The sequence below is a fragment of the Amphiprion ocellaris genome, chromosome 1, assembly GCF_022539595.1.
Source record: "Amphiprion ocellaris isolate individual 3 ecotype Okinawa chromosome 1, ASM2253959v1, whole genome shotgun sequence".
Taxonomy (NCBI): Eukaryota; Metazoa; Chordata; class Actinopteri; family Pomacentridae; genus Amphiprion; species Amphiprion ocellaris.
The window spans coordinates 8676937-8689324 of record NC_072766.1 but is presented as its reverse complement, the minus strand read 5'-3'; the positions used below and the strand labels follow the sequence as shown (position 1 = coordinate 8689324).

Below are 12388 nucleotides of genomic sequence, written 5' to 3'. Positions count from 1 at the left end.
AATCACTGGAGACACACAAACAAGATGCAAAGTGAAGGAATCATGCTCTCACTGAAGATCACATAAGCAGGTCTTCAGACTGCAACTGAGCAGCATAATTTCAACGTTTTATTAGGAATTAAGATGAAAAACATTTTGTTTATTATGTTTGGTATTTACTCTCATGATAATTTCTTTAAAACCTAAATCACCACACATATTCACTGTCTTCATTCAGAAGCACATTGATGGAGTTCCCTCCACCCGATCAAACCCCGGATTGAAATATCGCGAGAAGACAAGCAGGAAGCTGAGGAAGCGTGTGTTTGTGTAACATGTTAGGAAAGGCGACCAGTGCCCTTTAGTGCAATGACAAAACTGCATACATGGCGGGACGATTGAAGGTAATTTCAGACACAGTGTTTTATGTTTTTGTTCTGCAGAATGAGATGTTTTTAGACGACACCACGACACGTGTTTTCCTGTTTGCTCGCGTGGTTTAATAGTAACGTTAAACCAGGAAACACTGCAGCTTCAACCTGCAGGGACTTTGCATGTTACCACAGAAACACATGCAGGCAGCAAACACTGTTACCTGCAGCTTATATTTTTATAGTAATCGCTTCATTTCTGTATTAGTGTGGTGATTTGTTAGAATATTTTTTCAAGAAAGTAATGATGTGCTGGGAAAAGCGACTAAAACTATTTTTACATCAGCCTTTTCTCACCTTACTGAGAGATGTCAATTCGCCAAACATCTTTGCCTGCACATTAATTATTATACTCTGATAGTGAGAATTGTTAAAGCTGAACAATCAGTGCAGGAGTCCAAAAAGGTGACTCTTAGAGAATTTACAAATCTGTACGTACATGCTGTCATCTGCTCTTGTTATGTAATAATTCTTTACACTAGTGTACATACCGGAATCTTGCAGTTAAAGAATGGCTTGGCCTAATTTCATAAAGATATTTTAGCTACTCTGTCTTAAACCAGTTTGAAGTTTAGATTAGTCTAATGCAAGCAGGACAGTTTCAGCAAAAATAAAGAATTGTTTGAAGCAAATTAAAGGAAAACACGTGAATCCTTGACCCCTACAGTGATGACCTCTGGTGGCTCTTTTATACAACGGGGAGCAGACTTTACCCCATGATGAAACATTTCTAGGATCCAGGATGACAGAGTCCCCATCCATGGGTCACATAGGGTGATTGAATGATTAAATCATGAAAATGGTGTGAATCAAATGCTATAGCCCTTTTTCCCAGACCTCAACCTAATTATATGCATATGGGAGATTTTCGACTGACATGTTAGACACCACCATCATCAAAACACCAAATGAAGGAATATTTTTAACAAGTGGAGTTCAGAGACTTGGAGAATTAATGCCAATGTGCACTATAGCTGTTCTGACAGCACATGGTGCTTCTATCTTACTAAGACACTTTATATTGGTTTTTCCTTTAATAAATGTATTTTCACAAAGAAACTAGTCACCAACCTCTGTCAGATTACAAAGATAGGTTACTGTGATTTTATGCTGCTTATGTGTCTTTTGTATTGTTGCACTCTTCGTGGTGTCCGCTGTGTATTTAAATTTCAACAAAATTATAATTTACACAGGATTTTTCAAATAGACCTTTCCATGGCCGGCATTTTAATTTGTCCTGCCAGGAACAACAAGTGTAATTAATTTTGTTGGTGATGCTCCTCTGTGTTCGATTTGTCCTCTTATGCTCAAGGACAAAATACACTGCCTGGCCAAAAAAATAAAAGATTGCCACCTGGATTTAACTAAGCATATAGGTAAGAGCCTTCCATTGGATAATTACTGCAGTGATGAATATGTTTCATCTGCAACAACTTATTTGACCCTATCTGATGCAGTGAGGAGCTTCTCATTTCTTAAACAACCATGTTGGAAGACATTTCCTGTGGTCATGGAAATTATGTTAATCTGTCTCAGAAGGGTCAAATTATTGGTCTGCATCAAGCAAAGAAGACAACTAAGGAGATTTCTGAAACTACTAAAATCAGGTTAAGAACCATCCAACGCATTATTAAAACATGGTGAACCATTATCTTCGAGGAACAAATGTGGTCTGATGAGTCCAGACTTACCCTGTTCCAGAGTGATGGGGGCATCAGGGTAAGAACAGAGACAGATGAAGGGATGAACTCATCATAGCTAGTGCCTACAAACCTGTGGGGGTTAGGGTTATGATCTGGGATTGGTCAGATTCAGCAACGTTATGTTCCCAAAGAATGAGGTCAGCTGACTACCTGAATATACTGAATGACCAGGTCTTTCCATCAATGGAGTTTATCTTCCCTGATGGCATGGATGTGTTGCAAGATGATGATGCCAGGATTCATGGGGCTCGCTTTGTGAATGTGCTTATTGAAATGATGCCACAGCGAGAGTGCCATACTCAAAGCTAAAGGCAGTCCAAAAAAATTACAATAAACAATTAGAGTGTGCGTTTTTTTGTTTTGTTTTTTTGATCGGGCAGTGTATGATGTGTGATGGTATGCAATTTTTCTTGTGGACTGCCACCTTTCTTTCTAAATGTTGACTATGTATTCAACAAGACTCTGTATGCAAACACAGGTTCGCTGCAAACATGATGAAGGCTGGATCTAAACTGACAGCAGTCTAATCAGATTAAGGAATGGTTTAAATTACATTTTTTCTTCCTTTCCATTTTTATTTCCTCTTGGCAACAGAAACAGTTGAAAGAAGCCGTAAAGGTCATCAGCTCAGGTAGCCTTCTGTTTGCTTCCTACCTCACTGTGGTTGGAGATGAGCGTTTCTATGCCAACCAGCTGATGCCCCTGCTGCAGAGGATTGTGGGGCCAGAGACGGCACATGTGTTGGCAGTGAAGATGATCGGTCTGGGTCTGGTGCCTCTGAACCGCTACCAGGACCCTGCATCGTTGGTAAGCATGTCACCGTACTGCCTCCTCAGTGGACTGGACACGTTCTATAACTGATACAAGACTTTGTTGTGTTTATTATGATGTCTCTACAGGAAGTGAATGTGCTCGGATTAAAGTTCAAGAACCCTGTTGGGATTGCGGCAGGCTTCGACAAGCACGGCGAGGCAGTGGACGGCTTGTACAAACTGGGCTTCGGCTTTGTTGAAGTTGGGACGATCACTCCCAAACCCCAAGACGGGAACCCCAAACCTCGCGTGTTTCGACTCTCTGCAGATCAGGCAATTATTAACAGGTATGCTTCAGGGAGGCTTCACTGTTGTCAGAGCTCCAGCTGGAAAGAAAAAAAAGTTCTGCTGTCTGGTTTGTTTGGTCCACCAAACTGAAACTAATGCAGTCTAATGTAGTCTGGATATATGTATGTATTCCTCCTTCACTGAGGCTTTAATGTTCAGTTTTTTTTAACCATTTCAAAGAGATGCTGATGCTTCTTTATGGCCGCTTCAGAGATGGGAATTTTCTGTGTTGTGAACTCTACTAAAACATGTTTGCAGGGCTGCTGTAGGTGTATCCAATGTAGAGGAAAATGTATAAATTAGTAACCATGTTTTGCTATCACAGTGTTTTTATGTAAATATAAAATGTTTTCTTTCTTTATTTCTCACTGTTTCAGTGGTGTTTAGATGCTTTTTTTGTAAAAATGTTAATTTTCTATCGTAAAATATTGGAAAATAATCTTGAAACAATAATTGCATTATCTTACAATGTAGTTAATTTGAGATTTTTTTTTTTTAAACAATATGTCAGCTTTAAAAGCTAAAATTTTTCTTTCACTGTTGGTGGAGCATAGAGGTGCTGGATTTACCAGTGAGTGGTCCCAATTCATGACTCATTTAATTTACTTTATATGCTTTACTACCACAAATGATTGTTTTTTTAGTCAGTTTATTAGTAAATGGTGACAGTATAAGGGTTTCATTATTCTTAATTTATGTTAAAAACACAGCAGACCGAAACAGAGAGCAGAGACAGTAATGGCAATGTTCGTTTTTTCTTTATTCTGTGTGTTCAAAGAGATATTTTGCCTATAAAATAGGTATTCACAGGTTTGTCTAATTATTCATGAAGGCATACTTTGTAACACAAATTTGAATGAACTAAATTAACAAATTAACTTTTTTATTTCTGTCAATCTATGCAGTAAAATGGGTCATTTATAATAATTTAGAAAAATTTATCTTCATGAGTTGTTGTCACAGACAGTTTACCTGAGAATGAATTCCAATGCCTCTGACACACTTTCTGTAGAATTAGTTCTTACTTTAGGTAAATTTTTGTTCTAAGGTTTTATATTTGTTGCCCTTGATTATGTTTTTTCTAAGCGTCACTCAGTTTTAAAGTTGTATTTATAATTATATAATTTATAATTTAAGTAGAATATCCACAATATGCTCTTCAGACAGTGCGCCTTAGAGTAAATGTGTTTTTCAAAGAAAAAATATGTTTAATGATATTAATTTACATACTGTATATGTGGGGAGTTTAAATGAACACAAAGCAAAGCAGCGCTGCCACGGTGAAAAAATCTTGCTACGTCCAATTATGAGCTGGAAGTTAGTTTCTTTTTCTAATTAGAGGGAATACATTTTCAAACATTTAGAAGTTTGTGCTTTTTATCAAGACAAGTCTCATTACAATGCTTTGTTTTGACCACAAGAATTCATACATAGTTAAAAGGAAGCCAGGACCTCGGCAAATGTACTGACGGCTGAATAAGGCCAATGAACAGATAAGAGAAGAAGATTCACCATCAAATGTAATCTTTATTTACTGAAATGGCTCCATAGGAGAGAAATCTGTCAACCTACAGTCAACCCAGTCATTTAGCTTCTCATTATGGATGTCATTAGCTCAATTTTAGCAAATTTTTAGTTCTGTGTTTAAGAAGTGTGAAGGATTATTTTTATTTAAAGGTTGTTTTTTTTTCCCTCGTGATCTTATTCTCTCTGCGTGTGCATGTTTTTGTGGTGTTTCCAGATATGGATTCAACAGCTGTGGTTTGGAAGAAGTGCAGAATAGGCTGAAGGCCAGAGAAGAAACGCAGCAAGAGCAAAGTAAAGGTTAGCAGGTCTTCATTATATTCAAGGAACGAGTTTGAAGGCGATAACAGATTCAGCTAAAAATCTACAGAGTACAGTGCATTAAAATCTATCATTTTAGTACTGTAAGGTATGAATCTGTAGTTTTTTTGTCATATGTGTGCTTTTGACGTTGTAGTGAGGTTGTGATGGGGAAGCCCGGCAGTAAACTGTAAATTCCGCTAAACATACTAATTTATCTTGTTTTATTTTAATGATCTTGACCTGTCCTTGCCTCACGTTTTATTGTGTCTCCAGCTCATTTAGCGCGTCAGCAGCCGCTGCCCCCGTTGAGTCATGTGTCTGATGATGCAGCCTGTGTTTGTGTTTATCTGAGCTTTCCTATTTGTGTGTACGTACATGTCTGTGTTTATAGCTGGCCTTCCCCTGGGCATCAACCTGGGGAAGAACAAGCTGTCCCGGGACGCAGGGGCAGATTACTTGGAGGGGGTGAGAGTGCTGGGCCCCCTGGCAGACTATCTGGTGGTCAACGTTAGCAGTCCCAACACTCCGGGTCTCCGGGATCTACAAGGGAAGGCTGAGCTCCGCCAGCTCCTACATACAGTAAGAATATCTGAATATTTCTTACAGTACTGGATCACAAGGCAACAGTGACAAAAATGTGAGTTAGGAAGATGCTCAGCCTTTTGAAATCAAAAATAATTAAACTCGCAAAGTCAAATTCATTTATAAAGCGTATTTTAAAACAAGAAGTGTTTTACAATTAACAGCAGCCCATCAGACACATTAACTGAAAGACAAAACTGAATGAAACACAATAAAATATAAAGAAAAGAAATGATACAACATAGTAAAGAATGAAGTCATGGTGTCAAGCTCGATTTGACATGAAACTTTCTAAAGTCTGAGTAGTTCTTTCATGAAAAGCTAAACTGTTCCAGAGATTAGGAGCAGCTACTGTGACGGTTCAGTCTTCTCTATTTTTGTGCCTTAATCTCAGAGAATCCAGGAGCTACTGGTTGGTCGAACTCAGTCCTCTAACTGAGGTATGAAGATGGAAGAGTTTTGCAAAATAATGTGCTGCCAACCCATTTTAAAACCTTAAAAACTAACAATATTATTGTAAAATCAATCCTGAAACAGATGGGAAGCCAGTGGAGAGAAGACAGTAATGGTGTTATGTGGTCATGCCTTGGTTTTCCTGTAAAAAGATGAGCAGCAGTATTTTGTAGCAGCTGCAGACACTGAAGAGACAGCTCCTCTATGCAAACATAGGGCGAATTTTCATACTCAAATCATGAATAACCTTTTTAAAGTCTTGGAGACAGAGTTAGGCCTTCACCTTGGCTGAAAGTCTCAACTGGAATAGTTTTCATCACTGAGCTGATCTGATTTGAACTATCAAAGATCACTTCAAGTTTTTTTCCCCACAAATGACTGATTGCATAAAGTCAATTTAAATTAGAAAACGTGCAGTAAATGTCAATTCTAATGACAATAATCATTCACAAATATGAAATGGTATATAACGAGCTTCACATGATTATGCAGAGAATTTAGTATAAGCAGTCTCTGTGCAAAAAAAGCTCACTACAATCCCCTGAAAATAAGGAAAAGGTGATATAAATGAGAATAAACTATGCAAAAATTAAAGTTATTTTCTTTTTGTTTAAAGTGAGCAGCTAATGGAATGGATCCATTTGCTGTCACATATGCAAAAAAGAAACAAATCTTTACAACCAGTAAACATTTGGCATTTTAGTTCAACTGAAATTAATTCAATTATCGACATGCTTGATAGTTGAAATAATTTTCTGTCGCCTGACTAAACCATTCGTCAGTGCAGCCCTGTCACACTCACAAACTATAATATTCACAACACACCGTTTTTTTTTACCCTTTCTTTAACCATAATCAAGTAATTCTGTCCTCTAAGCTTCAAAATCAGTAAAACACATGTAATCTTGTACACAGCTTGTACCTTCAATCTGCAAGTCAAGACCACTTTTGTTATCATATTAACTAATAAATACAAGAGCTGCTATAGATAGTAATACTGCACTTGTGAAAATACAACCAATACTGCTAGTAAAGAAGTAGAAACATCTCTGAAACGTTGCTTTTTACTCCACCAAGGATTGCGGTGAAGTTATGACAATTGACGTACGTTCATTGGTCTGTCTGTCTGTCTGTCTGTCTGTCTGTCTGTCTGTCTGTCTGTCTGTCTGTCTGTCTGTGCACAACATTACTCAATAACGGACTGACGGATTTGGATGAAACTTTCAGGGAAGGTCAGAAATGACACAAGGACCACCTGATTAAATTTTGGCAGTGATGCGGCTTATAGTCTGGATCCATGGATTTGTTAAAGATTTCTGTATCATTGTGAGATAACAGCATGGTGTCACTGTAACTATGACAACAAGTGAACACTACATCAGCTGCCTGCTGGCGATCACATGATTGTGATCCTACCACAAATCCACCGCTGTGGACTTATCAGGACTGATCCGTCGGAAGTCATACAACGACTGAGCAGTCTTGACGGAGTGCTGTGTACCTTTTTTTGCCTATTGTGTGATGTGAACTGTCATGCTCTTGCGTGCACTGTGTTGTTGACTGTAGGACAAGTTGCCCCTCAGGTATATTAAAGATTACCTTGACCTTGCTAAGCTAAACTAGCAGTTCTAAAAGGTCTGCCTCTTAACCTTGGTCCTTCCTCTAAGAGAAGGTGGGAAGCAGGAGTCTTTGCCACTGATTTCCATTTAAAAGCCCCTTGACTACTACTTTCCATCATGTCAAAGTGAGAGCTAGGGCCATTTTTAATAACTTCACTTGAATTTTGATGGACAGGTTCATCACTTCAGCCTATCTCCGATCATGCATCATATTTTTTGACCTATCAGCTTCTTGTGACCTGTTTTCTTTTAGATCATGTTAACTGCGTTGTGCATTTTTCTTTTACTTTAGTTACTCAGTGATAAAGTAGAATTGGTACCATTTCCTCTGTGCTGTTCCTACTTTAGCTTCTGCAGCTGCAGCACAGCCCCCCAGTGAGGAGCAAATGCTGTTTTCCCTCGCAGCAAGAGGAAAAATGAGTCAAGGACAGGGTTAATGAATGTCACGGAGCAGTGGCAACATATGTGATAAAAGCCATATGCCCTGTCAGCGCAGCGGAATCTGTGAGGTTTAGGTAATGATAGAGTGAAGTAAAAATTATTTATATTAGTTGTGCCTCTTTTTGCCCTTTCGCCTGATGATGATGATGATGATTTTTATTTATTTGTTTTTTCGGGCCTTTGTAGCCTTTATTATAAAGGATAGTGAAGAGAGAGACAGGAAATGTGGGCAGCAGAGTGGGTAAAAGACAGGCAGCAAATGGCCATAGGCCGCTGCATCGGGGACTATAACCCCTGTTTATGGGTTGCCTACCGGGGCGTTGATTATTATTTTAACATTTAAACAAACACACTTCTTCAATCTGCACAGGTGTTGAAGGAGCGTGATGCCCTGCAGGAAGAACACAAACCTCCAGTGCTGGTGAAGATTGCTCCAGATCTCACTGCCCAGGACAAACAAGACATCGCTGATGTTGTCACTGAGGTTTGAATTTATTTGTTGTATATATTTAGTTTCCGTTTCCAATGTGCAATATTATTGGATTTTGTAGGATGTTCATAATTTGATTATATTCTAATCTAATGTTTGCTTCCTGCCAAATGTTATTTTCATTCTCTTTTATTGCTGCGTTTCATTTCTACTGCGCTCATGGCAAATGGAGGGTGTGTGCAGCATTAATTTGGTTAACAAGAATAGTTTACACATCGTGCTTTTCAGAATTGTTGTTTTTTAAATCTTTCTCAAGACTACAGGGGGAAAAAACATGCAAGCCCAACGGAAAAAAAACTCAATGAAAGTTCACATCCTCCTCTGACGTGAAAATGTTAATAACCACGTCACATGTTCTCATGCAAACTGAACACACCCTCAGGAAGGTTGCAGCCACTCACTCATTTAAAGGAGTAAATGTGACTCTACGAAACAATTCAACTTCAGCATCACTAAAAAATTCCCTCTTGGTACTGCATCTTTCAAAATAAAAGTATAAAGTGCTTCACAAGTCAAAAAAAAGTAAATATTTCAGGACTACAACTAAATGCAGTCAGTGTAATACAAGTACAGCGACTGAAATCAAATATGATACACTGAATAAAAACCGAAATAAGATTTAAAAACACAAGGTTTAACAAATGAAGATATGACAATAGAACCACAAATCAATAAATATGTATTTTTAGCAGGTGTGTTTTTATTTTTCTACAGAGAGTTGAAAGACGTCACGGAATCTGCAGACCTCAGATCGTTATGCAAAGCTGCTGTTGGCTGTTAAAATTATAGCAAATCCCAACTAAACCAGCCAGAGCATTAGTTTCATCTTTTATTTTATGCAGCAACTTTAATGTGTAGAATAGATTGAATAAGGTGAGAGAGTTAGTTCTCTGTTTCCTACATGATAATCTAAACCATCAGCACGGTCACTGCTTTAATGCCTCAGCTGACTGTTTACTAGGGTGGCTTTATTAGTGACTGATTTTCAGCATCGTTAGTTTAACTGCTAATGTTCTGCCTCAAACTCAGAGTCATTTAAAAGATGTGGCTCCCCTCCTCCTGTCTGCTCTGGTAGCTTTATCACTACTTCAGTAGGTTTTTGTGCTCGTTGGAGCGAGGAGGAGACGCAGCTTAATGGAAGTGACATTAAGGAGGGAAAAGAAAGCAAATATCTCAGCAACACTCTGTCTCTGTCTTTGTCACAGTGCACTTCACATGAGAGGCCTGTGAAAGTCAGATTGCCTTTACTCTTAGTCACCTTCATACTTGAGTTCCACAGCTACACATGCCACTTACTCTCTGTCTTTGCTTCTTTGTATGTTCTGTGTTTGCAGCTGGGAGTGGATGGTTTAATGGTGTCTAACACCACTGTGTCGAGACCAGAGTCGCTTCAGGACCCGCATAGGTCTGAGGTTGGTGGGCTGAGTGGAGAGCCTCTCAAAGACCTCTCTACCAGCACTGTCCGAGAGATGTACAACCTCACTCAAGGTGCTTGTTTAAATACCTGATACTTCTGTTCATTTCTCATTCCCTCAGTCTCAGTTTCACATACAAAATATTGTTCTGTGTGCGTGTTAATGTTATTGTAGGTAAAGTTCCAATCATTGGAATCGGAGGTGTGGCCAGCGGACAGGATGCGATGGATAAGATCCGTGCTGGTGCTTCTTTAGTTCAGCTCTACACTGCTCTGACCTATCAGGGTCCACCTGTAGTGAAGAAGATAAAGCGAGAATTGGAACAACTACTAAAGTGAGTATGAGTGTGCATGGAAGTGACCAACAAGGAAAATACCCTAAAGCCACAGCTACTCCTTAAGTTTGAAGATTCATTTAATTTATTTTTATTTATTTTGGATGTTTTTTGATAATTAACAAGCATTTTCTGAATGCTTTCTTTTTTTTTCCTCTTGTCACATTTTTACTCACTGTGGGCTCATTTTTTGGTGCAACATAAAGTCCTGCACCTCTGTGACAACCATATGTAGAAATACCGAAGAATCAGAAATGCCTTTTGTGCAATGCAACAAAGTAATAATGCCATCAATCACAAAAACAAAACACAAAAGTTAATATCAAAAAAAGACTCTGGATTTTTGTAATGTGGCTGCTATATAATTGTCTATTTTTTTACTACACAGTTAGAAATAAAATATAGAAGAGTTTTTTTTGTTTTATTTTGTTTCTGTTTGTTTTTTTTGTTCTTGGTGCGCTTGTTTTTTTTCCCTATAGATACACCATTTAAAGCAAAAAGTGATATGTTTTGTTTTTTTTGTCACAACTGAGTTAATAATGTCTTCATTGTTTTGCCAAAGAGTGCAAAATTACATATTCTAGTCTGCCTAAATAATGTGTTTATGCGCAAATTCTTAAATAAGACATGTAGAATTAAGAAACTTTTATCAAATATCTCAATTCTAAGTATAGGTTTGGATAATTTTCCTGACTGAATGGCACCTCATGGATGAGCAGTTCAAGAACAGTTGGAAAGTTTGAAATCAGAAAATTCTCTCTGTTTTTCTAGTTTCTTCCCATGATAAATGGTGTAATTTTGCTAAATTTTCTTACTTACTTATTTTCTTACAGAACACACCTTTTAAACCCGCTGGCAGGGTTTGGGGTCGAGAGTATTAAAATGTAGTTCTGGTTTATCAGAAATTGTATATTATTTTAATAAGTTGGGCTCCATGGACTATAAAAGTATGACCCAAACTATGAACTATCCATCACAGTTTACACATCGTTTTCATCATTCCGTGACATACTGCAGGTCACACATTATGGTTTTGCCTGCAAATAGAACCTGGACAATTAGGCTAAATGGTTCACATGTGGTAGCAGCTGCTGAGGCACCAGACTGCTCATACAGTCATAGTCATTGTCACATATGACAGCAATGCTAGTGTAATAAAGTTGTTCCAAAAATTGGATGCAAATTTTCTACTGCATCTGTTTGCACAGGGAACAAGGTTTCAACAATGTTTCTGAAGCAGTTGGAGCTGATCACAGGGAAGCAGACGGGTCGACTTCTAAGAAGAGCTCGCTGTAAGAGATGGTAAATGTTGACACGGACACTCGAGGCTGAGCTGCGTCTCCAGCTGCCGTCTCCTCCAACAAGGTGACATGATCGTCAGCTTTTTCCCAAACTGTGGTCAATGCAGAGTGTTTGTGATGGTCCATCTTGATTTCCAGGGTGGGAGATCAATTATGGTCTGAACTGCCTTCACAAAATTTCACCGTATGTGAAAATTAGAAGTGAATAATGGTAAATCTTTACATGCTGCATCTACAGTATTAAGAAGCTGAGGTCTGTAACTTGATTTCAGGTGTTTATATTTTTTGTTACAGTGTAACAGCAGTTAGTGTTTCTCAAACTGACCTACTGACTACAAAGTGTTTAAGACTTTAATCACTTCCTGCCAACTGTTTTCTTGTGCGTGAAGAAAGTAATCTGCCACAATGATATATGGTTGAAACACTAAAATCGTTACCATCCATTTTAGGAACTGTCTAATTGAATCAAAACTGTCAAAAACTGACATTGTGTTAGTTATTTTTGTGCCTCTGAAACAAGTAGTAATCTCTCATGAATGGATATCAGAATGTGGAAATGCAATAAGGTCATATTTAACATGGTGCTGTACAGAACAAAACAGCTAAACACAATAACAGCTCACATGTTATTTGGGTTATTTATTTTGCACTGCACTGGCACCTCAGAAGCACTCAATAAAACCTGTTTTTCTGTTGAACATCATGATTTGATT

General features: G+C 38.2%; 1 protein-coding gene across 1 annotated transcript; it reads left to right on the top strand.

Annotated features, from left to right (window-relative positions):
• Positions 1 to 270: 270 nt before the first annotated feature.
• Positions 271 to 12373, top strand: dhodh (dihydroorotate dehydrogenase). Its single transcript, XM_023287623.3, has 9 exons — positions 271 to 383; positions 2708 to 2920; positions 3013 to 3212; positions 4955 to 5037; positions 5432 to 5619; positions 8506 to 8619; positions 9960 to 10113; positions 10215 to 10374; positions 11583 to 12373. Exons 1-9 carry the CDS (start codon positions 366 to 368, stop codon positions 11668 to 11670), a joined length of 1218 nt encoding a protein of 405 aa, XP_023143391.1. The 5' UTR covers positions 271 to 365; the 3' UTR covers positions 11671 to 12373.
• Positions 12374 to 12388: the final 15 nt, after the last annotated feature.

Coding starts and splice junctions, on each gene's coding strand:
- dhodh (XM_023287623.3), top strand. Junction 5,038..5,431: donor GCAGCAAGAGCAAAGTAAAG/GTTAGCAGGTCT, acceptor CTGTGTTTATAG/CTGGCCTTCCCCTGGGCATC. Junction 8,620..9,959: donor TCGCTGATGTTGTCACTGAG/GTTTGAATTTAT, acceptor CTGTGTTTGCAG/CTGGGAGTGGATGGTTTAAT.